Source organism: Thamnophis sirtalis, unplaced genomic scaffold (assembly GCF_051295495.1).
Source record: "Thamnophis sirtalis isolate CommonGarterSnake01/CBP01778 unplaced genomic scaffold, rThaSir2_p1.2 scaffold_8, whole genome shotgun sequence".
Taxonomy (NCBI): Eukaryota; Metazoa; Chordata; class Lepidosauria; order Squamata; family Natricidae; genus Thamnophis; species Thamnophis sirtalis.
In genome coordinates, this window is record NW_028261388.1 from 68,695,552 (window position 1) to 68,722,491 (window position 26,940).

A 26,940-nucleotide genomic window follows, 5' to 3' on the forward strand; every position below is an offset into this window, starting at 1 on the left:
CAGTGACCACCACCTTGCTCTAATGAATGACCTGCACAAAGAGGAGATACAGAAAGGAAGACTTTAATTGCATGCACTACATAAGGATGAAACCAGCACACAAAACAATAAAACAGCTACACACTGATACTTACAGAAGAAAGATGACTGTCTTGCCTGTCTTCAATGTCACTGACCACCTTTCCCCAATGAATGACCTGCACAAAGAAGAGATACAGAAAGGAAGTCTTTAATTACATGCACTTACACCTTACATAAGAATAACACAATGAAAGAGAAACTACTTACTTGTGTTAATAGTCTTTTGGTTTAAGATGTTTCCACATCATTATTTTGTTTGTGGCTTCCTCAGTTGCACTTTTCTTACTCTTCACCCTTGGATCATCGGCCGGTGATGTTGTGCTCTGAGCCATTTTTTGATGGAAGGAATTGGGTCCTTTTTTTGTTACAGGTGGGCCAATCACGCTAATTGCTAATGTTTGGAATAGTTAGGCGGGTTCTTTGTTCTGAACATATGAGGTTCATTTTTGAAAGACCCCTTTCTGTCTCTGCTGAATTCACAGCAATTGTCCTGACAATATCTGTCGCTTTTTTGATACTGTCAGGAATTGTATAGTTCTTTTAATCTTTTAGTACGTTTTCCACAAAATCTCTATAGATTTTCAAATTAATTTGGTAATTTCACCAAATTCAATCAATTGTTCTTTAGCTTCTGACCATGGAATAACTACATCTTCAATGTTCCAGTAATCTGGCCCCAAAACATGAGAAATCATAATTTATTTGAGTCTGGCAATTGGCTACCTGTTTTTAGATGTTCACAATCCTTTAGTCTTTTCTTCAAATTGGTTATGATGCTTTCCAAAAGTTTTTCTTGAGGAAGTCCAGCAAACTGGTGATTTTGAACAAATGTTATATTTTTTAAGGCTTCTGAAGTTATCATTCCACCAACCCTTTTTTCATATGGGCCTGTCAGATCCCTTATGTGATACTGCCATTCAATTGGGAGGAGGGGGGCCTTGCAGTTAAATTACTAGCAGTACATGTAACAACTGAGATTCACAACTGGTTTCCTGTTGCCGGAAGACTGGAGGTCCCAGCACCTCTGGAGGGATGTTTATGATGGCCATGTGGGATATCTTACTTTAATGTCTAACTAGAGATAGCCATGGGAACGTGTGCTTTATTCGACTGTCAGGGCAGAAGAGTTAAAGAAACATCTTCACACTTGTGTAATGGCCAGAATCTGCATTCTGACAAAGGGGAGGGGTCATTATCAGTTTAATCCCACTTGCATTGCCTAAAGGGTTTCAGATGCTGCTTTGCCTCTAACGGTTTCCATTCTGCTTAATTAAAGATTCCTTTTGAAATAATCAATTTCAAGAGTCTTTACTTTCTTAATTTAGGAGAGGAGCCATTACAGGGCCCTTTCCCCGTCTTAAACATTTCAAGTGCTTTAATTGATCTCAGCACAAATTTTTCGGCCTTGATGATGCCTGTATTTCTCCCTTGCAGTGCATTTGACAGAAAAGAAATTTCATTTAGAATGTCAATCATCAAGGCCAAGTGAATAAAAAAATTTATATTTTCAAGATGGGCAGCCATACCTGGGTATTTTTCATTTCCATGAAAAAACTGATGTAGCGCTGGATAAGCACGCTACACAGCTATAGTTGACCTTAAACTACAGGCAACCCATCTTGGTCCCAAAACTCTGCCAATCTTCACAATTTCTTTAATAAAGTTTTTTATTTTTATACATTTCATTGCATGAATGATTTGATTCCTGGGAGTCATACAGTTCAATACCAATAAACATAACAGTATTATTCCTAGTAATTACATTTCATTTTCTTTTTTAGTTTTACTAACACGAAATTTCTACTATCATCCTTCAATTCTAAACCTTCTCATAGTTCTTCTATACATTGTATCATTTTAACATCCATTTTTGCTATTTTCTCCATCTTATGTCTACCTCTATTTTAGCCCCCCTTTCCCCCCTTCCCGTATCATTCTAATATTCAAAGAAATGATCCATCCTTTTTTTCATTATTCAATATTTCAATATGCACTTCTAGCATCAATCATGATCTTTCAAGCATTTATCAAATTACTTAATCCTAGCTTTTCACTGTTAATCACAATTTATACAATTTAATAATAATCTTATACAAATTCTGTTTATCTAATTTACAAACTATTTTTCAGTCTCTATAATTCTAAAACTAATATACATTACATTACTACCTTACTAATATATATTCCAAAATGATTTTTGTCTCACACCACATAAATAGCAGTATCCAACTTACATCGTTTTAATATTCATATACATTATAAGGTATTTTCATAAAATGTTGCTTTACATTCTTTTCCTTTCCCTTTATCCCTCATCTGCCAGCCTAAAATGGAGGCCTCAGGAGGCCAAAAATGGGCCCATTTTGGGGCAACAGAGTGATACCAGAAGCTGGGCAGGCCAAAAATGGGATATGCGGAGGGCTCCCGAAGCCTCCATGCATTCCATTTTTTGTCTTCTCTGGCCTCCAGAAGGTGGATTGGGGCAGTGGGCAGGTGCGGCGATGTGGGCAGGGCAACCTCGTGGTCCCACGCTGGCTGGATTAATGGCTTCGGCAGGTCATATCCAGCCTACAGGCCATAATTTGAGGACACCTGCTCTAGTACCAGTGTCACCACCCTCACTTTGGTTGCTATGTTGTCCTGTATTGTTGCATGTAGGTCCAGAAGTGGGCAATGAAAAGTCCTAGGCCCTGGGGTCTCAGTTGAATTTCACCAGCAGAGGTGGGGATCAGCTATCCCGCCATCTGGGTTTGCTGTCTCATGCTGGTATGGCAGCTGCAGCTATTGGAGTAGCTGCTGGATGGGATACGGGCTTGGACTTAAGCTCTTGCCAGTCCCACTGCCATGCCTGCGACAGCCACTACTACTCCATCCCCCACTTGATCTCTTGGCACTGGAGCAACCTGCAGGCCAGGGCTTCTCATGCTTGAAGGTTGTCCATGGCGATTTGACCGGAAGTTCTTCAGCTGGAGAGACGAGGGAGGTGTGAGCTCTGAAGAGCCTTACATGAACTCTGTCTGACAAACCAATGCTGAGATCCTTTTGGATCAGAACCTTCCTGGGTGGGGCGGGGTGAAGAAGGGGGCAGTGTCTCATCAGACCCAGAGGGAGTGCAACAGGTCCCTCATAGGTCAGAGATTTTCTCTCTGAATTGGTGTCGGGGAGGCAGCATGGCAACAAGAGCTGGCTTCTGACAAAACCAACTGAACAGGAGTGTATAGGAGACAAGATGAAAAGCCTGGAAAGAAGATTTAATTAACCAACAGTCATAAATCAGAATGTGGAAAAGGCGAAGAACCTTGAGAGTATAAATAATATTGATGGACAGATCGGGATTTTGGAAGAAAGAAAGAAAGAAAGAAAGAAAGAAAGAAAGAAAGAAAGAAAGAAAGAAAGAAAGAAAGAAGAGGAAAAATGGAGGGTTAATTCACAAGCCCAAAAAGAGCAATTTGTTTCAAACAACTTGGAAAAAGAAAGGAGAAAGCAGAGAAGTGACAAACCCATTCAAACACAAACTTTGAATTTGGATTTGAAAAGATTGTGTCTTTAAAAGAGATTAGGAGGGTGAAACGGAAACCAAAAACATACCGAGATTTGCTTCATTTGAGTTTCTTCTAACTAACATATCTTAAGCAACTCCAATTAATGAGAGGTGGAATATAACAAGGGGGGGGGTCAAGAAAAAAGCACTATTTTCTCACTTATAATCTAATCTTGTCTGTGTGGCAAATGGAATGTAAAACCCTGAGCAGGAAGTTTTAATTAATCAATTGTCATAAATCAGAATTTGGAAAATGCAGGAGGTGAAGAGAAACATACGAAGGAGATTAGCTGTATTCAAGTTTGTTCTAATTGATATATTTTAAGCAACTCTAAGCAGTGAGAGGTGGATAGTAACAAGGGGGGAAAATAAAGAACTGGGAAAATATAAAGGGGTTTTTTTTGCCAGAGGAAGAACAAAGGATCAAGATGGCTCCAGCTACTCTTCTTCTTCATATTAGCTGAAATAGCTAAATTTAAGGTGGGCCAGTACTCTGAAATAAGAACTGTAAAACTAACTGTAATTTTTGAACTGGACATTAAGGTAACAAAGGGGGGGGGATTAAATAAAAAAATGGGAAAATAGGAAGGGGTTTTTTTTGCCAGAGGGAGAACAGAAGATCAAAATGACTCCCACCTCCCTTCCTCTTCACGTTAGCTGAATTAGCTAAATTTAAGGTGGACCAGAAATCTGAAATAACTCTATAACTAATTGTAATTTTGGAACTGGACATTATGGAAAGGTGGGAATTTGGAGAACTATGTGAAATTATTAAAAAATATGCATAAATCATTAAAATCAAGTCTAAATAGAATTTTGAAGTTAGATATCGAGAAAAGCAGGAAGTGAAGGAATAAGAGGGAGGATAATGAAGGGGTAGAAACAGTGGAAAATAAAGAAGCAGACAAAAAACTTCATTGGGTTTGACAGTGGTATAGGGAAAATTGAAAAAGGGGGATGTGCCCCAACAAAGGAAATAAAAAGCAGACAAAAGATCTCACATAGGGAAAACTAAAGAGGGGAGTTATGCCCCTACAAGGGGAAATATGAAAGATTTCACTGGGTTTGACAGTGGCTTGGGGAAAATTGAAGAGGGTGGACATGTGAAAACAAAGAAAAGGGAGAAGACAGGAATAGAGAAGTGGGACAAAAGACGTACTAGGAAAAGATCAGACAATTAAATTATATGGGAAATATAAAGTTAAGCTATGTGGTTTACTCCTATATAATATGATAATTAAACTGCTAACTGATTGAATATGATAATGGAAAGATAATTAAATAAAGGTTAAAATATATGGAATATGGACAAATATGAAACTGTTATGTGAAGAATGCAAAATAGAGGTATGTGCTTCACTTTTATACATGATAATTAAACTGTTGCTAACTGATTGAATATGACAATGGAAGGACAATTAAGTATAGGTTAAAATATATGAAATATGGATACATATAGAACTCTTAAGATGATAAACAAAGTGAGGTGTGTATCACTTGTTATTCTACATAGTAGATTAATGGAATTGTAATGAACGTTGAACAGTATTAGGATTATTATTTAAAGACAATTAAGCTTAAGCTAAGTCAAGATATGGAAAAATGGAGGGGGACATGAAATATACTTATAATGGAAGATTATTGAGATTATAAAGACAGAACTACAAATTGGGGGCGTGTAAGAATGCATAACTATATAAATATAATGATGAGAATAGTTGGGATCATAACCAGGTCTACAACTTGGCCAAAAATAGGCTTGGGGGGGGGGAATTAAAAATATAATTACTATATATGTCTACTTTTTTCCTTTAAGTAGACAAGAGAAGGATGACAGAGGGAAGAAAGGAGGTAGGGAGGAGGAGAGAGGGAGAAGAAAGTGATGGATGGGGTACAGTGTATGGAGAGCAGAGAGGCAATAATCATTTTTTGGGAGTTGATGGTAAGACGAATAGATGTAAACATTTAACAATATAATACATTGTTTGTTTATGTAATAGTATACATGTGGCTTTTTGTTATGAAAATGAAAAAAATAACAAACTTTATAAAAAAGGTTGTCCACAGTCCCCCTCAAGGCTTCTATGGCTAGCTTGTTCAGCATGCCATTATGGTATGAGTCATGGAGGCCTGATTCCTCTTCAAACTCAATGCACAATTCTCTTTGATTGATTCCTCTGCCTCCCCAGAATAGGGTATCTCCAGAGAATTTTTCTTCTTTCTGGCCAATCCCCATCAACCACCTTGGTTTTGGTTGCTCATCATTAACCTCCACCTCTCCTGCCCACTCCGGTTGTAGCAGTAGTAGCTGCCTCTTCCCAAGCATTAGCCTCCTCCTGGTCACTCTTGTGAGACCACGTTGCATGGTCCACACTCATTCCACATTCAAGTCTTTCTTTCAACTTCTACTTCAACACCTCCAGTAAAGAGGAACCAATTATTTCTTTGGATAATTTGTTCCACTGTCAAATTGCCTTTACTGAGATTTTTCTTTACATTCAACTAGAATCTACTTTTCCTTAACTGAAGTCTATTTTTCTGCTTCCTGTATTTTTCTGCTGGGAGGACAGAGACCTTTTGTGTGTCATTCTTTCAATACTGTCATCTGCAGATATCCTCCCATGCCCTTCTCCTCTCAGGACTAATCACCCACATTCACTTCTGTCTCTCTTCCAAGGCTATAGATGAGGCCTAAACAATTCAGTATTTAAAAATCACTTTTTTAGATAAGTAATTTGCTTAACAATTACTGAATGTATTTTGGAAAGTGGGTCTTAGTTGCATGGTATATATCTTTAAAACCCCTTTTTAGGCAGAATCTCTCTCCCTTTGTGATTCTTTCACGGATTCAAACAGACAAAAATAATACCAAAACAATACAAAATTATGAACAAAGATTCACATCATATGGAATTCAGATGATGGATCAAAGTGAGTAACTTTTTTTCATATCGAAAGATTTTTTTCAAGTTATCAATTGATCCACCAACCCAATCCGGTTGTCAGGACACACACCTTCAGAAATTTTTAAAAAACCAAGAGTGGGTCAATTTCTAACTATATGAATTGTCAGAATAGTGGTTACACACTCTGCTTGATAACTTGTCCTCTATAATAACTTAAAAAAACAAAACCAAATAGGGACTCATGCGTCTTTCGAGGAGGACATGGCTTCCTTGCACTTCCTTCTGCTCAGTCTTATGGTACAGAAGCACAAGGTCACCAAACAGCTCTTTATGCACTGGTGAGCTGTAGGTTATCACTAGGATATTTTCTCAATGAGTTTGATTGCTCTCAGCAAGCTCTCCCAAATCTGACAGTTCCTAACATTGACTATACTATTCATTGATCTAGCTATAAAATTTATTTGAAGCATGCCTTGATAATTACTGCAACTAAATCTTGATTTTTTTTAAAAAATGTTACTTTTTACTTTGGTAATATGATAATATTGCTGATGATATTGCCTAATACAGTACAGTGTTCCCCAAACCCCAGTTTCTAGTCCTATTAGAAATCAGGCCATGCAAACGGCAGGCGAGTGCACAAGCAAAACCATCTCCTCTGCCCCCCATTACCACCACCACCACCATTACTGCCGCTGATCTGCAGAGACAAAAAGGTTGAGGACCACTGGTATAATATATGTTTTAAAAGATGAAAGAGTTTTAATTAATTATACATTTTATATTTTCTAAATTTTAGTTAGCCTGTTTTGTTCATTCTTATAATATTCATTTCAGAGTAAATCAGATGCAGCATATTGATCAGCTGGAATCAATGAAGAGAAAGAGTTGCAGGAGATAAACAGCTTGAAGGAAATTAAATAAGAGAACAGGGAGTGAAATAAATATAATCTGGGGAAAGGAAGATGAGAGGATAAGGTTGAAGGCTAAAGATATAAATAATTTGTCAATGGTTACAAAAGGAGGAGAATAAATGGGGTAAACATAGGAAGACTGAAGGAGAATCTAAAGGATTGCAGGCCAGCTGGAAAGATTGTAGAACAGTCCGTAATGAGTTTATTTATAAACATTGATTCACTGGACATGTTGAATCAGAGGTTAGATTGCCAGGTATCAAGAATGTTTTAATTTGAATTCCAGTAATGAGCAAGAGGTTGGATCTGATCGCCTAAATAATTACAAAGTGGCTTTGTATGAAATGTTTTTTCTGTTGTTCCTCTAGTTCTATATGTCAGTCTTGAACCTCAACTCTAAACTATTGCTTGACTAGAGTTTGCTAGAGTTGCATGTCTCCTTCTTTTCATTAAACTAGACATACCCAGTTCCCACAACCTTTCTTCATATGTTTTAGCCTCCAGTCCCCTAATCATCTTTGTTGCTCTTCTCTGCACTCTTTCTAGAGTCTCCACATCTTTTTTACATCGTGGCGATGAAAACTGGATGCAGTATTCCAAGTGTGGCCTTACCAAGCATTATAAAGTGGTATTAACACTTCATGTGATCTTGATTCTATCCCTCTGTTTATGCAGCCTAGAACTGTGTTGGCTTTTTTGGCAGCTGCTGCACACTGCTGGCTCATATTTAAATGGTTGTCCACTAAGGACTCCAAGATCCCTCTCACAGTTACTACTATTGAGCAAGGTACCACATATACTGTACCTGTGAATTTTGTTTTTGTTGCCTAAATGTAGAACCTTACTCTTTTCACCATTGAATTTCATTTTATTAGATAGTGCCCAATATTCAGGTTTGTCAAGATCCTTCTGTATCTTTAGCCTGTCTTCTGGAGTGTTGGCTATTCCTGCCAGCTTGGTATCATCTGCACTTTTGATGAATTCCCCATTTATCCCCTCATCCAAATTATTGATGAAGATGTTGAAGAGTACTGGGCCTAAAATAGAGCCCTAGGGTACTCCACTGCATACTTCCCTTCATGTAGATGCAGTTCCATTGAGGACTACATGTTGAGTGCGGTTGGTTAGCCAGTTAGGAATCCATCTGGTAGTGAAGCTTTCTAACCCACATTTTTCTACTTTATCTAGTAGTAGATTATGGTCTACTTTATCAAATGCCTTACTGAAGTCCAAGTAAATTATATCGATGGAGTTCCTCTGGTCCACTAATTTTGTCACTTTGTCAAATAATGCAATAAGATTAGTCTGGCATGATCTGTTTTTGACAAACCCATGTTGGATTTTGGTTATTACTTTGTTTACTTCTAGGTGTTTGCTGATTAGTTGCTTAATAATGTTTTCCAGAATCTTCCCTGGTATTGAGGTCAGGCTGATAGGTCTGTAGTTTCCTGGATCTATTTTTTCCCCTTTTTTGAAGATGGGAACCACATCAGCTCTTTTCCAGTCCTCTGGCAGTTCCCTGGTGCTCCAAGATATCGTTCAGTGGTTCTGAGATCTCATCTGCCAGTTCCTTCAGAATCCGGGGGTGTAATCAGGAGTGGGTTCCAGCCAGTTCTAACTTCTTCTATAGAAGAGGTTCCACAAATCTACTGTTTAGAACCAGTGCCGTTTAGAACCAGTTCCAGCTCCCTCCCCCCACTCGTCCACACATCATCAAGATGAAGAGCGAGAGGAGGAATTCTGGGAGTTGAAGTCCACAAGTCTTAAAGCTGTCAAGTTTGAACACCCCTGGGTTTTTTTCTAAAGGGTTAGGGGTGCAAGGGTCTTGTAACTTGACAGCTTTAAGACTTGTGTGCTTCAAATGCCAGAGTTTCTGAGCCAACATTTTGGTTGCTAAGCAAGAGCGTTGTTAAGTGAGTTTCACCACATTTTACAAGTTGGCCACACCCACCCAGTCACATGGCTGGCAAGCCACTCCCACAAAGCAGGCTACACCTACAGAAGAGGTTCTAAAATATTTTGAAACCCACCACTGGGTGTAATCCATCTGGCCCTGGTGATTTGAACTCTTCTAGGATAGACAGGTGCTCACTTACCATTTTCTTCCCTATTTTAACTTGTGTTCCTAATCTGATTTTTGTTTTTGATAGATTGAATTGTTTTTTCCCTTTGTGTAAAGACAGATACAAAAAATGAGTTAAATTCTTGCCACTTTCTCCCAGCAATGGACCAATTGTTTCCTTGACTTTTTTCTTGCTTTTAACATGTTGGAAGAAGCTTTTTTTAATTATTTTTTTACTTTTGTCACAAGCCTTTCTTCATTGTGAGCCTTAGCTTTCCTCACTTCATCTATACAGGCTCAGGCTATTTGCTGATATTCTGCCTTAGTTATGTGCCCCTCTTTCCACTTTTTATACTTACCCTTTTTGTCTTTCAATTTGTCAGAGAACTTTATGCAGCCATGCTGATTTCTTTTGGGAGCTATTATTTTTCTTCTTCATTGGTATTGTGCTAGTCTGAGCTTTTATAATCTCACTTTTCAAAATTTCCCAAGCTTCTTGAGTTGTTTTCCCCTTGAGGGTTCTCATCTATGGAATCCTTCCCAAGTTCTCTCTAAGTTTATTGAAATTAGCTCTCTCAAAGTCCAGGACTCTAGTTTGACTTTGTTCTACTTGTGTTTGCATAATGTTGAATTCCAATATTGCATGATCACTTGCCCCCAAGGTTCCTGTAGCTTCAAAACCTTCTATCATTTCCTCTCTGTTAGTGAGAATTAAGTCTAATATGGCTGATCCCCTTGTTCCCTTCTCTACTTTTGGCAAACAAAGTTGTCTGCTAGGTTTGTTAGAAACCTGTTGGATCTTCCACTTGGTGCAGAGTTTGTTTCCCAGTTGACGTCACGGTAGTTATAATCCCGCATTACTATTGTGGTGTGCTTCCTGCATACCTTAGTTAGCTGACTAGCAAAAAGTTCATCTGTTTCCTCTGTTTGGTTGGGTGGCCTGTAGTATAGACCTATGGCAATGTCATTCCCCCCTCACTTGAATATTGACCCCAAAGCATTCAAGATAATTTTCATCATTGTTGTGCTCTATTTCTGTAGTGATGTAGTTATTTCTTATATATGATGCAACTCCACCTCCTCTTTTATTTGGTCTATTCCTTTTAAACAATTTAAATCCTTCTAGCTGTATGTTCCATTTATGGGTTTCATCCCACCAAGTTTCCGTAATGGCAACAATATCATATCTGCCCTCATTTACTTGAATTTCTAATTCATCCTGTTTATTGCTCATACTCTGTGCATTGGTATATAGACATTTGAGTCCATTTTGATTGACCCTGTGTTTACTGTCTACATAACCTGTGTTATGCCTGACTGCCCCTATTTTCTTGCCACTTGTTTGATTCATGCACGTGGTATGGCACTCATTATTAAATGCTTGGTTTTGCTTGACAGCAGGGCTGATAATCTTTCCCGCACAAACATCTACATTACATGCACTGATAACCCTATTAATTTTAGATTACTGGGGACAGAAATGTTCTGTACCAATTAATTCTCTGTCCCCACTGTTCAGCTTAAATGTTTATCCAAAAAATCTGTGAATTTAATGCCAAGTAACTCAGTCCCTTTTTTGGATGGATGCAAACAATCTCTTTTCTACAGTTTTTCATTGGACCAGTTGCAGACATCATGACTAATACAACCAAAACCTTCCCTTTTACACCACTCCTTTAGCCACACATTAAACTCCACTACACACTGGTTCATACCCCAAGCTCTTGAAATCATTCTGCACAGAAGGTACATCTTTTTGGGACATATCATTTGTGCCAAGATGTATAATAGCATCAACATCACAGTCCTTACTTGCATTCTTGACTATCTTAATAATATGACTCTTGCCTCTGCTGGCAGTAGCACCTGGCAGACACATGGCCTCTTTCAAAACCTCCATATCCTTTCCTAAATTTACATCTCTTATGATTGAATCACCACCCAGAAGGTGACTTCTCTTTTTGGATACCTTGCTCTTCTTGTGCAACTAATGTGTAATACCTGATTCATACTTTTGCCTTTCCAAAGTAAGTTCTTCATTTTGGACCACGATCCCCTGCTTATTTGAGACATCATTATCACAACAAAAAGCCTATGTATGGGGCACAACAATAGCGTATATGGTGTGGAAAAATAAGGAGAAAAGGAAACACAGATGCTATTATAGGAGAAACTTAAAAAATTGGAGACTGCACTGCAAAAAGAACTGCAGAATAATAAAATTATTTATTGGATTTCTACCCAAAAGACAATAAAGAAATAATACAAGAATTATAATGAACATACTAGAGTACTATGAAGCACATCCAGAAAAACAATTATTATATTTTTCAGAGTATAAGACGCATTGGAGTATAAGATGCACCAAGGTTTTGAAGAGGCAAAAAAGTTTTTGCACTCTGCAAACCTCCCGAAAACGCCCATTTTTTACGAAAACGGGCCCATTTTTTTCGAAAACGGGGGGCATGAATAGCCTTTAGGGAGCTTGCAGAGTGCTCCTGGCTGGGGGGGGGGCAAAATGAGCAAAAAATGGCCCATTTTTCACAAAAATGGGCCCATTTTTTTCAAACAAATTGCATACATAGCCTTTAGGAAGCTTATAGAGTACTCCTGGGGGGCAGGGCAAAATTGAGGAAAAAAACGGCCCATTTTTCACTCATTTCTGCCCTCCCCAGCCCCCAGGAGATCTCTGAAAGCCTCCTACAGGCTCTGCATGGCCATTTTGGTGAAGGAGGCAGGGTTTTGGGAGGCAAAACATGCTGTATTCAGTGTATAAGATGCACCCAGATTTTCAGCCTCTTTTTTGAGGGAAAAAGGTACGTCTTATTCTCTGAAAAATAGGGCAGCATTAGTATTGGTAGAGACACAAAAAGCTTTTGATAGTTTAAATTAGCAGTTTTTAATTACACAATTATCTACTATGAAATTTGGAGAAAAAATTATTACAATGATCAAGGCAATATATTCAAACCAAACAGCTAAAATAATAGTAAATGGAGAACTAACAGAGAAAGTTACTATAAATAAAGGGGTTAGGCAAGGATGTCCACTATCTCGTCTCTTTTTTATTCTGTCATTGGAGGTCTTATTAACACAGATTAGCGGGGGAGAAGTAAAAGGGTTAAAAATAAAAAAGGAAGAGTATAAAACACAGGCATTCGCAGATGACATAGTTTTTATAATAGAACACCCCATTGAATCAGGGAAAATATTAATTCAGGAAATAGAAGAATGTGGAAAGGTCACAGGGCTAAAAAAATAACTAAAAATAAAATGAAGATAATTACCAAAAATCTTACACAAAGGCAAAATGAGTAGTTAGAGTGGTTATTGGAAATACAGATAGTAAAAAAAGTAAAATATCTTGGAATTTGGCTGACAGCTAAATGTTCTACTATAAAAGAAGATAACTACTCAAATTATTACAATAAATACAAAAAGATTTGGAAAATTGGGCTAAATTATATATAACTTTGATTGGAAGAATTGCGACCATAAGAATGAACATTTTATCAAAACTTTTATTCTTATTTCAAACTGTTCCAATAAAATTGGGGATTTTGTTTTGTAGAATTAAATAAAATAATTTTAAAATTCATTTGGCTGGGGGGAAAACCTAGGATAAAACTAAAACTCCTACAGGACTCTAGAATCAAAGGAGGGTTTGGCCTCCCAGATTGGGAACTCTACTTTGAGGCAGCAGCTATAACATGGCTTAAAGAGTTAAAAGTTCTCAAAAATAAAAGAATATTGATGTTAGAAGGAATGATTTACAGCTGGGCTGGCACGCCTTCATCTGTGAGGGAAAGAACAAAGACCATAAATATTTTCAGAGACACCAGGTGAGAGATGCCTTATTAGAGATTTAGATGAAAATTTAAAGAAATTTCTACACTAGAATTCCTAGGTGGATGTCAGCCATGGAAGCAATGATTTATCCCAACATTATAAATTTGAACAGGATACTGACTTACATAGAGTTATTGGATGGGCAAGGAAAAGCTAAAATCTTCACGAGGAGCTTCACTACCTCTGACTTGGTGCTATTGTACTGGGGCATTCTGGATAAGGCATCAGCCAGGAAGTTCTTCTCCCCAGGGAGGTATTTGAAAGTAAAGTCAAAGCTCTTGAAGCACTGGGCCCAGCATCCCAACTAGCCGCTAAAGTAACCAGAGCGCAAGGAAAACTGGACCTGCCAATTGGCTAGGTCAATTTCCACCTCTTTTGTCAGAATATACCAATCATGGAGGCGGTTTGGGGCTCTGCAGGCCAGACAGGCATGGTAGAGGTTATCATTTAGCCTGTCTTTAAACCAGTTCACCAGGATGTCTTCTGGCCAGTCTACTCAGCAGGCGAGGTCTCGGAACTCCTCAGTGTACTGGGCTACCACCCAGCAATTCATAGTTCTGATCCAGTCATGAGCCTTCCGATTTGCTAGCGGTCTTCGAAGATGATATCTCCCACTATGGGACCTGATAGAAAGAAGGAAAGAAGGAGGTTCTCGGGCTCTCAAGTTAGATGAATTAACAGTTGAGTGAGAGAGAAAAAACCTGTCTTCAGAACCTAGCCTTAAACTGATTGCCAACCATCTGTCAGAAGAATAAGTTGGGGTTCCAACTGGAGCTGGGGCTGTATAAGAATAAATAAAAAAGAGACTCAGACAGCTGTAAGAAAAGAAGAAATATTTATTCCGAAAAGCAAAACAGTTTGCACCCAAGGGCAAGCTACAGAGAAATGGGGTACAGTAGCAGATTTTTATAGGGGAAGCTTGTCCAGGGTGTCATGTCCTGATTCTAGAGTGACACTTCAGGTAGGGGTGTGGGTGTGGATGCGTGTTTATTCTTTGAACGTGCAGTTTTTTGGGGAGACATAATTTAAGTAACTGTGTTTGCAGACATTATCCTTTGATAGTTGGATTAGGTCTGGATAATTTATTTGGGGGATTAAGAACATTTCAGAAAGGGATTTTCCCCTTTGCTATTTTTACTTAATTAATTTAATTTTAGCTTGACTGTCAATTTTCTAGTGGAAACACTGATTCTCAGACCATTGTGGATTCCGTTAATATTTTAAGGGAAGATGGAAACGGTATAAAGAGTAAAATATATTTTGATATAAAATTTCTCACACACCTGTTAAATCTTCTGGTCTGCTTATTAACTGGCAACTGTGTGCTTAATATTTTTATTGCAGCCTTGCATTATTACTACTGCCTTTCCCTTCCTGTTCTTTTTTTCCTTAGGTGATCACTATTCACCTTTGACCCAAGCTAATTTCTCTCGACCAGCTAAGACTGCCTGTCTTAGTTTCTTTTTGCTCAGAGCATTTTCCAATTATCTAGCTTGTTGCAGCTTCTCCCACTTTCCCTGTGTCAATTTCAAAGAAACTGGGTGATTGATTGAGCTGGGGAAAGAACCAGATCATAGTACATGGCAAATGTTGTTTGCATTAGTTTTGTTGGCTTCTGCACAAATCTATCTGGAGTTTTTTTACTGATGAAATTTGACCCCCAATAAAAATTGCAATTCCCCCCCCACCACACACACACAATTATCCAGATAAATATTGGATGAGTTATAAAGAGAAATATTCTTCCTGTTTTAGTGGATAATGAAAAAGTATCAGGAGAGGGGGGAAGTTTTTGATAAATCGAATGTTAATGGCTTAAGCAGAGAATTAAATTTTCAAAAAAATGGGATTATGTAGATTTGATGAAGAGTATATGCTGTTAAACAGTTAAAAATTTTATTTTATTTTTAGATGTTGGCAGCTAAACTTTCAATTATTGTTAAAGTATTTGAATAATTTATCACTTACAAATGTTATAATAAAATGTGGACAGAACTCTACTCAAAAAAGTATTGAAAATTTAAGACTCTCCTTAAAAAATTACAAAGAAATCCCCTTGCAGGAGGGGCTTTGTTTGGGGGCACCAAGGGCCAATTGGGTCTGATAGGATTAGGAAATTACTGTTTAAACCTGATCAAAAGACAGGGAGGAAAAGGTGCAACCTCCGTTTTGTTTCTGAAATGTACTGTATTATCTTCACTCCATCTGGTAGCTTCTCTTCCAATAGGAACCACCTATTTCTTATTTTAGATTAGTATCACTTTGGTGATATTTTAAAAATATTTTATGGTGTCAATAGGGCTCAGCACTGCAAATATTGAGTGGTTTTGATTAAAATTTCAAAGGAAAAACTATGTTGCTACACAAATTCTGTTTAGTTCTCACATTATTCTTTTTTTTTTAAAAAAAAAGGTTTATCTTTTAACATACATGACCAAAAAATTATAGGAAAACTATAGTAAGATTTATATAATCTGAAAAGAAACCAGAAACTGTATAAAATGAGAAAACTTTGCGATGGACAGGTGAGAAAAATCCCAAACTACCGGTATGCAGAATTTTAATTCTTTCCAGTGTGGTTTGCATGAACATATCTGGCAAGCAATATCATATATGACAGACTGGGTCCATGTGCTGCAGTGATTAAAATATTGGAGGAAGACTTGTGTGACACTAGACCTCAAGAATGCACTCAACCCTGATCACCTTTAGGTTAATCAGTTTTAGCCCCTTGTACTGTAATTTCCTAGGATTGTTACAGTATTTTTACAGTGCTAAATTAGCATACATGCTGCATTGAGTTCCTAAAATACAGGTTGCTAATGAATGCAATAAATATGCATATACAACCATTACCGAGGTGGCACAGTGGTTAAATGCAGCACTGCAGGCTACTGCTAGATCAGCAGTTCAGCGGTTCAAATCTCACCGGCTCAGGGTTGACTCAGCCTTCCATCCTTCCGAGGTGGGTAAAATGAGGACCCAGATTGTTGGGGGCAATATGCTGACTCTCTGTAAACCGCTTAGAGAGGGCTGAAAGCCCTATGAAGCGGTATATAAGTCTACTGCTATTGCTATTACATCAGTGGTGGGTTTCAAATTTTTTGGATACTGGTTTGGTAGGCGTGGCTAGGTGGGGGGATGTGACTGAGTGGGAGTGGCCAATTTGATGTCACTTAGGCCCATGCCCACTCAGCCACGTCCACAGGGAAAGGTAGGAAATTTTTTGAAAATTTGCAAGGTAATTAACAACTTCTTGCACTTGCAAGAAGTTTTTATTTACTGTGCAAGGGCCAGGAGTTGCTCCAAGACTCCAGGCTCTGAAGGGGGGAAAACACTGCCCGATTGTCCTCTCCCAAAGCAACCTCAGTGGTTTTCAAGCTCGTCTGGAGAGGCGTTTTTAAAAAAGAAAACCCCCCAAAAGTCACAAGATCCAGAGTTGCCAGTCTCCAATAAGATGCGCATCTAACGGCCTGTCCCACCCCACTCTATCCTGCCACCCCCAAATTGTGCTCCACTGCGAGAGTCTCTCAGCCATTGTTTGCAGAGAAAAACCTTGCACAATAAAGAAAAAATTCTCATGAGCGTGAGAAGTTGTTAATTGCCTTACACTCATGAGAAGTTTTTCTTTACTGTGCAAGGTGAAGCGAGCGAGCAAAGAGGTGGAGGAACTGTGGGGAGCCTCCCGCGTGTTGTACCCCATCCCAGCCTTTGCCCATGCCTCTGTGCCATTTTCAGGCACCCAGCTTGCCAGGCTGCCCTCATCCCTGCCGTGGCTGCAACAGTGGCAGCTTCGGAAGATGCTAGCCCAGGGCGGAGGGGCCCGCCCGGCACAGCAAGCTTTGTAGCCATATGGCTGTGAAGCTTGCCGGGCTGCCCCCGTCCCTGCTGTGGCTGCAATGGTGTGGAAAGGGGGGATTAGGCTAGCACAAATGCTTACCTGTGTGTAGGCAGGAGGAGGCAGTTCTGTGGATGCATGTGATGAAGGCGAGGCAGGGAGAACATCCGAGCTGGTTCGGGGGCATGGCCAGCTTGCTGTCCCTACCGGTTTGGCGACCCAGGCCCAATTTCCATTACCGGTTTGCCCAAACCAGTGCAAACCTGTAGGAACCCACCTCTGCATTGCATATCCTCTTAAGAATAAAAAATCACAGAGATGCAGATTTGGGGGACCATGTGACTGAACAGATTGATACTGAAAGGTTCAACTAATGTAAACATGTCATGTTGCAGTAGGTTATGTTGTTTATGTTCTGTTTAAGTCCTCTGGTGGTCTATTGGATTCTGAGGAGCATTTCTGCCCTTTGAATGCCAGGGTCCTAATTTAGATTGGCTTCTCTTCAGCATGAAGATGCAAAGGCATAGAGGAGCTCTAAAAGTTATACCACTGTGACTATGATAATGGCATGATGTTAAATTACGAATACAATGTTACGGAAACTTTAATTAATGCAAAGGATACCTCTCATATAGTATCAACTCAGGTTATCTGAACTTGAGATCTTAAGAGCCGAGGTGGCGCAGTGGTTAAATGCAGCACTGCAGGCTACTTCAGCTGACTGCAGTTCGGCTGTTCAAATCTCACCGGCTCAGGGTTGACTCAGCCTTCCATCCTTCCGAGGTGGGTGAAATGAGGACCCAGATTGTGGGGGCGATATGCTGACTCTGTAAACCGCTTAGAGAGGGCTGAAAGCCCCATGAAGCGGTATATAAGTCTAACTGCTATTGCTATTGCTATAAGTGAGGGAAAAAGGAAGCCTAATAAGATAATTAAAGGAAACCTAAAAGTACTTCATTGTGGATTTACTTAAATCAAAAAAGGAAAATTGTAAGATGGCCAAATATAAAAATTCATTGCACAGGGCCCCAGAGCCTATATTTAAGTAGATAATTAATTTATTTAAAAAACTTTTTTTGAAATGGCTAAATTAAATTTCAATTGGGTAGTAAAAAATAGTTTGGTAAAATATATATCTAAAAACTGCAGGAAATGTTTGGTGAATGTGTTGGCCAAGAGAGGTATGGTTTCACCTATTACTATCAATTATTAATAGACATGCACTTCTGTAATAGTAACAGTACAGGTAATCCTTGATCTACAATCACAACTAAGTCCCAAATTTATGTTGTTAAGTGAGAAATTTGTTAACTGAGATTTGCCTCATATTACGACTTTTCTTACCACTTAACAAATAACCAAATCACTGCAATTGTTAAATTAGTAACACGGTTGTTAAGTGAACCTGGTTTTCCCATTGACTTGGCTTTTCAGAATGTTGCAAAAGGTAATACATGATCCCAGGATGTTGCAACTCATAAATGCGAGTCAGTTGTCAAATATCTGAATATAAACCATGTGACCATGGGAATGCTGCAATAGTCAGAAGTGTGAAAAAGTGTCATAAGTCTACTTTTTTCAGTGCCATTATAACATCGAATGGTCACTAATGAACTGTTCATTGTAAGTTGAGGACTACTTGTATAGATTTCTCATATTTTATTAATGATATATTTTATAGAGTATTCTTGCCTTCCTTGTGGATTTTTAGGCAGCTTTGTGTGCAGCATAATATCCAGGAAATTTATTTTGTTTGCTGTTTAGTTTACAAAATAGTCACAGTTCATATAATGGTCTGAGCTCAAAAAAGTACCTTGCAACTTACTGATTTCTTGATTTAGGAAAGGTATTTTACTTGTGTTTCAATTCATACACAAAAACTGGTTACTAACAGTGCTTAAAAATATTAACGCTACTCCACTTGTTCACAAATGTACAAAAAATAATAAATTTACATTCAACTACTAAAGCTTAATGTCCACACTAGATAATAGTTGCATTGACATTCACATACATAAGCACGGAATAAATATTTTAGGATACTTATAAGAGCATGTTGCATACATACAGTATTTTAATTTTACATAATAAGCAATAATTTGAAGGGTCAGAAATTCATAAAATCTTAGAGAAACTAAACCCAAGATCATGTAGGCAAATACATCAAGACACTGAACAGAGCTAGCAGATTAGTAAAGTTGCTTGGTGAGAAAGAATTTATTTCCACTTCCCCTGATTATTATTATTATTTTTACAAAAGGAGTGTACTCGAAAGTGCAGAATAAGGAAAGCAAAATGAGAGCAAGAAAATCTTGTATTTCTTTAATGCATGCAAGAGGCAGTCCCCCATTCCCAATCTAGTGACCTGATATAATAAAGCGGTGATTGGCAGATATAATACAGTGTTTCAGGCATTTTTTCTAAAGCACTTTATTAGCAGCAATTATATTTTCTAATGGCTGTAAATTTACTTCGGTTTGGGGGTAAAGGACATAATATTTCTTCATTTACAGCTATTCTCCCTTTATAAATATATTAAATCACTAATAGCATGGATAAGACTACTTCCTTCTATATTTTTGCATATGTTTTATGGAAATACTCTGATATTTTCAGAGATGCTCTGTGCAAAGGAATGTTAAATAGAGTGGAAACAAGGGCATAAAGGAAACATCACAGTCATTTACATTCCTGAGATGCCAGCCCTTAATTCCTTTGTTAAACTCCGAGAGCTTTTCAGCATGGTGGTTTCATAACAGCCTTGGACAATGTCCCCAGCGGGACATTCAGTTGTCTGGATTATAGACACTTCTATCCACACAGCTGCATACAAGATACGAATAAGGAATCCCCACTCTCCAAAGTTACTTGTGTTTTTTTTTCCCCAAGAGGGAGATTTTCCACACACCTTGTTTAGCTCTACACTAGAGAGTCAAGGATCTGGGAGGTTGCCATGCAGACGTTCCCTGAGGGACATCCTTGCTAGGAGATCAAAGGCCTTGTTGCGGCAATATGGTCAATGGCTTGGAAGCAGACATACCTCATGGTTTCTCATATGAGTTGTCTGAGTTAAACTTGGTTTTTTTTTTGCTGGAGTGTGCATATAAAATATAGAAAAGCTTGCACTCACAACATACATGAATAAATCTGATGGAATACAAAATAATCACAAATTTAAGGTAGATCTCCGGGCACATTGATTTAACAAGTAATTTGTTCATGTTTTATGAGTGCTTTTGCATCATATTAACCTGACCTTGCATCACCCAGCCAGCCATCAGTGCAAGGAGTTTTCAGTCAGTTACAGGGTGCACAATAACAAAACTGTTTAACTCTCCACCCCCATATATGTCATCAGGATAGGGCTACAGACTCCAATTTTGCTTGGGCTATGTTGTGAAAAGTTTCTTTTTCCAGAGTAGGAGAAAAGAAACAAATCTGCTTTTTTTTAATAATCTGAAAATAAGACAGGGTAGAGAATAATAGTTAATGTCAGGTGTGATAAAGCTTTCAAGAAAAAAACCTGTTAAGCAAAAGACATTGTGAATTCCCTGCAGATTTTTGAAGTCTTGCACATACAGAAAATTAGTTAACAGTAGGAAGAAGTTGGGAGTTGCTACATGGGAGAGCTCTTCCAAATTGCAAAAATTGGCTAAATCGATTGTTCAGTATAAACCCCTCACTGATCACTGTTGTCAGTGGTGTTGTTGGTCTTTTCTTTTTTATCCTGAGCCTTGTTTCCCTTCTTTTTTTTCTTTTTTTTCTTGGTCTCTTCCTTCTTGCCAAAGGTTATGAAGTCACTTTTATCAGTTTGGCTATTTGGTGGATCTTGACGAATGGAGATGATGGCAGGGGATCCTGGGATAATGAACTTGTCTGGCAACTCACTTGGGCCTGGCTGCTTGGAATTGCCAGGGCCATACTTGAAAGTCCAGCTGTTGCTGTTCACGCCAGCTCCCACTGGAGGGGACACTTCACCAGCTTCAGGTTCTAAGGGGAAAAAAAATGAAATACAATATAATACAATACAATAAAGCATTGAAATGTTATTCAGCTAGAAATACATGCAGGTAACTTGCACCTGTTAGAACTATTGAAGGAAATAAATTAGTTACTCTTTCATATGAAGTGTAAAATGTAACACAAAGGTGTGAGACTCTTGGCGCTGTTTTTCTTGATTGTAAATTTAAACACAAATATAAGCAATAAAGTCAATACAGGATCACTTGCTAAAATTCCTTTGACATTGAAATACAGACAACCACACCAATTGGTAACATCCGCCTCCTAAATTGAAATAACAAAAGAAGCACCGATAAGAAATGGGGAGCGCTTCTTCTTTAGGCAATGATTTAGAAAGGTATAAATTGTATTACTTGAAGTCTGTCTTTGCGCTCCTAGTATTCAAGCCATGAGGAAGAATCTGGGAGGCCGCGCTTGCAACCGCTTATTCAATTTCTTTGCAATAAAAACTTTTGAATTGTGAACCAGACTTGTCTTTTGAATTGTGAGCATAAAAATTGGGTTTTAATATCTCACAATCTTGGCGCCCAACGTGGGGCTCGAGGGCTTCAATTGGAGGTGATCCTCAGTAATTCTGGGGGCGGGCCTGTTGATTTCAACTGCCTAGAGTTATTTGAGATTTAACTTCCAGTTGCGGGCCCCGAGCCAACTAAATTGACAGCTCTGGTCTGCAATATCAAAAGGAAACAGAGGGAGTCAACAACTGAGACCTCAGGTCCAGGCAACTCTGTGCACAGACCCAGGTAAGAAACTTTTGCCTCGAAGGAGGGAAACATGCAATTGTACCTGGGTGGTCAGGAGAGTGATTGTGGGAGGTTTTTCAATAACGGCAATGTGTGTGTGCTGGATTGTGTTCTGGGAACACTAGTGGTCCAGAGCAAGTGCGAACCTGAAAGGTTGTGGTTCCTTACTTCTGCGAGGGGGAAGACCAGCCTGAAGGGAAGCGGACTGGTGGTGGATTTGGAGTGGCCATAAAATTGAGAACCTCAGGAAACCATAGGTAGGGAAACTCTCAAGAGAATGGGGAATAGTTGTAGTTGTTGTGTTAAACCTAGGGTTAAGTAGTTTGGAACTAGTGTTTGAAACTAGAGAAAAAATTAGGGCTGTGTTAGCCCACTGGGACACATTGAAAAGTTTTCTTTAAAAAGAAAAGTTGAGTTCAAATTTGCGTGAAAGCCTTGGCCAGGTGCAAACAACATGTGAAAGTCTCTATACATCTTGATCTTTAAAGAGAAGCCGGCATCTGCTGGGAGATTCAACAGAGATAGAAGGTTTCACCCCCCCCCCCCAGGGCAGAAATATGTAACAACAATCAAGTGCTTGAGGAGATAGAACAATGGGTATAACGTCAAGTAAAATTGAGAAATTACTAAAATAATTAGGAAGAATCCTGAATTGTAAATAGGCCCATATGTTGGGGCTGACCAAAGAAGATATGGTTAGCTTATGCTGTTATGTTTGGTAGGAAGACCTAGGAATAGAAGGAAAGAAATACTGCAGTGTTATAAAGATCTTTGGAATTTACCATTCTCAAAAGAGCCAGAAAATTCTGAAAGAACTAAGAATAAAGAAGAAAAGTTTATTGTTTTTCCCTACCCAGGGTTTAGCAGGTAATAAAAAAGGTAAAGCCTGTCTAAATAGGAAGGCTCTGATAATTTGACTTTTAACAATTTGATGTGATTTTTGTTAAAAAAAATTCTTAAATGTGCATCTATAATAATAGTGTGAAGAATTGAATGCATTCAGTTTTGGTCACCACGATGTAGAAAAGATGTGGAGACTCTTTACTCTTATGGTAAAGAATTGTTTTGTGTGTGGAGGAACAAAACATGGGAGAGCAGTGGCCATAGGAGACTCTAGAAAGAGTGCAGAGAAGAGCAACAAAGATGATTAGGGGACTGGAGACATATGAAGAACAGTTGCAGGAATTGGGTATGTCTAGTTAATAGAAAGAAGGACTAGGGGAGACATGATAGCAGTGTTCCAATATCTCAAGGGTTGCCACAAAGAAGAGGGAGTCAAACTATTTTCCAAGGCACCTGGGGGTAGAACAAGAAGCAATGGGTGGAAACTAATCAAGGAGAGAAATAACTTAGAACCGAGGAGAAATTTCCTGACAGTTAGAACAATTAATCAGTGGAACAGCTTGCCTCCAGAAGTTGTGAATGCCCCAATACTGGAAGTTTTTAAGATGATGTTGGATAGCCATTTATCTGAAATGTTATAGGGTTTCCTGCCTAGGCAGGCGGTTGGACTAGAAGACCTCCAAGGTCCCTTCCAACTCTGTTATTGTATTGTATTGAATTGAATTGAATGGGATTGAATTGAGTGTGATATGTTTGGCTGGTCGGCAAATTGTGGGGAGAAAAATTCTCTGTTTGGGCTTGAAGCTGTGTGAAACAGGCAGTGATTAGTGCCCAAAATCACATTTTTGATTAAAATCACTTCCTGAATTTTCCCACTACTTGAAGAATGAGCTGCCGATTGAACAAGGAATTTCGTCTCCACAGGCTGGAAATATGGGGGGTTGATGTATATGTGTGTGTATATGTTTGTGTGTAATCATTTCTAGACCTGAAACAATTGTAATGATTGGTTTGCATGAAATGGGATTTTTACATGGGAAATTAGTTTACACAAGCAGTGCAGTGATTGCAGTGCAAATGTTGAGAGTAAAAAGTTGGTGTGAATGTACTGTGATTACCTTTCGCTTAAAGAAACTGAGAAAATTATTTTGTTGAGAGAATACAGAGTGGGAAAAAAAGGAGTGAGATTCCTGTGTGGGCTATTAATTTTTTTCCCTTGCCCACGTTGGTTGTTAACTCAAGGACTTTTTTTTTCTTTGAAGAGTGAGTAGCAGGAAAGGGAAGGGGGAGTGCAGCTTTTCTGCTCCCTTTAATAATTTTTTTTTCTTTACCCTTCTGTCCGAGAACGGAGGGGCAAATGGGTGAACTGCTCATGTAGCTTTGCCTTTCATTGTTTTGGTTTTCTTATATTTTCTTCTGCTCTGAATATAATTTTGATTTTGTTTTTTTTCTGCGAAAGCTTTGAGGTTTAAGATGTTAAACTAAACCTATATAAAAAGAAATGATTTTGAAAGATTTTGTTTGCATTTGTACATGTTTTAACCTACTTAATGAGAATTTGATTCCATCTGAATGGAATCTGAACCTAACTCACATTTTACTAAAAGCAGAGAACTGACACAAAAGTTTGATCCAAATATATTTCAGAGCATAGACCCAAAGTATTTCATTTAGATTGTTTGTTTTATTTCTGAAGCTGTTTTTCTTACCCCTATTTTTCCCCTTCCTTAAATGTCTTTATGTCTGAGTACATTTTGAATGCTTTGTTTGGGCATCACAAGTTGTTGCCTTTTAGGAAAAAAAGTCTAAAAGATGGGAAATGTGGAATGGAAATTGTGGCAGAAACTCAGAAAGTATACCTGAATAGAGATGGACAAGATAGAAGAGAGGATAAGAAAGTGTTGTTGTCAGTTGTAGGAGTAATGATGGATAAGAGGTTAGGAGACCAGAAAAGACAGAGAAGGGACTTTGGAAATTGAGGATAATGGAGAAGAAGGTGGCAAGGCAGGGGAAGAGGAATGTGGGCAGGACAAAGTGGAAGAGCTCAGTGTTTTAGATGTGGAAAGGACAGACATTTTTCTAGAAACTGTCCACAAAAGGAAGTAGAAAGAGAGAGGGAACAGCAAGTATATTGACTGATGGATGAGGATGAAGAATAGGATGGGGAGGATGAAATATTTGGTTATTGTGGATCATATGACTCGTTGGGGGGAAATGCAAATGCAAATACTACTGTTAGAATTTTGTTGGAACATATCTTTACCCAGAGGAAAGAAGTGGGAATATCACCATTTAAGATGTTATTTGGAATACCAAATATGAGGAGGGAAGGTTTACCAAAAATCGAATTAAAAGACAAAATGTTTAGAAAATATGTACAGGAACTGTCCAGATGTTTTTCTCTCTTAAGACAGAAAGGCATTCATACACAAACACCACCCTTGGACTTTGCTGTACACCAATATAAAGGAGGACAATGGGTACTGATAAAAGCTTGGAAAGACGAGAAACTGACTCCAACTTGGGAAGGACCTTACATTGTGTTGCTAACTACTGAAACTGCAATTCGGACTGCTGAAAAAGGGACTCATTACTTCTGAATGAGAGGGCCCGTGTCAGCCCTAAAGGAATGGAAGGTGGAGTCTCACCAAGGAGACCCATTGAAGCTGAGGTTTCAGTGGACTAAATGGACTCTTGGACAATCATGCTACCGATAAGAAGGGTAATATTTGCACTCGGACTAATTTTTGTGTTTTTGCTATGTAGAGCAGAGTGGTTGCCTATGCTCTTCCCTCAACTGCAGAAAACTATGATTGAACAAATTCCATTGCATGCCCTCCCGGATGTCCTGGTTTTGTAATTGTACTTGTGGATGTTGTTGTTCTTCTTCTCATTGTATCGATTGTGTTTTGTGTGTTGGGTGTAAGGTGTTTATACACTAATTAATCACTGGGAACACAATGGAACACAATATAAAGAATTTGGAATTGGAATAGATGGAAAAGGAAAAGATCCATAGGGTTGGCTAATATTGAAAATAGAAACCACAAAACTAAAACCAATACACAAAAGTATATTTAGTCATAATACCAGGAATTTGAAAAATTAGATTTGCCTGAATTCCCCAACAGAGTTGTAAATATGTTTGAACAATTGGCTGAAGAAAAAGAAAACTCTTACGGTAAAGAACTGTTTTGTGTGTGGAGGAACAAAAAAATGGGAGAGCAGTGGCCATAGGAAGCACATGAATTAAACCATGGTACAGTGGTAGAGATGTGGAACAATAAAACTTCAACATTCACGAAAAGTAAAGAAGGAACATGAGCTTTAACTACTAATTTAGTAGGAAAGGTGTTATGAAGAAGGAAACAGAAAGGTAGCAGTAGGGGACATGATTTGCTTGACTACATGGAATAATCGCAGTTGGTGGGGAGGAAGTGGAACCACAAAGGAGGAAGCCTTAAGTGAAATAACTGAAATGGCTTACTTAAAGGATCCAGAAAATGACACCCTGAAATGGATTGCGCCCAGAGGAATGTATTGGATATGTGGTAAATATGTGTATGGGGTTCTATCCAAGGGGTAGTTTAGATCCTGCATATTAGGAATAATAAACCCAAGTTTTTTCCTCCTTCCCATTGAACAAAAACAACTGCTGGAATTAACGGTATATGATGATTTATCAAGTAGAAATTGAAAAAAAAGATCTGTACAACCAAGTGATATACAGATTGGAGAGTGGAAAGATGATGAATGGACTCCAAAGAAGGTAATCAATCATTATGGACCTCCCACATGGGCAGAAGATGGTGCCTTAGGAGCTAGAGAGCCAATATATATTTTAAATAGGGTAATTCAATTAAAAGCAGTGCTGGAAGTATTGACTAATGACATGGTAAGTACTTTAAAACATTTAGCTAAGGAGAGTGTAAAGTCTCGGACTTATATTATGCAGAATAGATTAGTTTTAGATTATTTGCTAGCTAAATAATTGGTTTGGTGGTTGGTTCACAAACTGGAAAGAACCAGCGAAATTTGCAATATTAGGATTTTTGGCTGTTATGTTCCTATCATGTTTAATTCCTCTCATACAACTGTTAATAACAAGGACCATGAAGAGTATGACCCTAATAACAACTT

General features: G+C 38.4%; 1 protein-coding gene and 1 pseudogene across 1 annotated transcript in view; one reads left to right on the top strand and one right to left on the bottom strand.

Annotated features, from left to right (window-relative positions):
• Positions 1 to 19,016: 19,016 nt before the first annotated feature.
• Positions 19,017 to 26,940, bottom strand: part of LOC148044476 (uncharacterized) — a 242,191-nt gene continuing 234,267 nt past the window's right edge. The window contains exon 8 of the mRNA XM_087722137.1: positions 19,017 to 21,181. Coding sequence (XP_087578263.1) covers positions 20,871 to 21,181 — 311 coding nt within the window. The 3' untranslated portion in view covers positions 19,017 to 20,870. The remainder of the gene's footprint in view (positions 21,182 to 26,940) is intronic.
• Positions 24,627 to 25,726, top strand: LOC148044477 (uncharacterized; annotated as a pseudogene).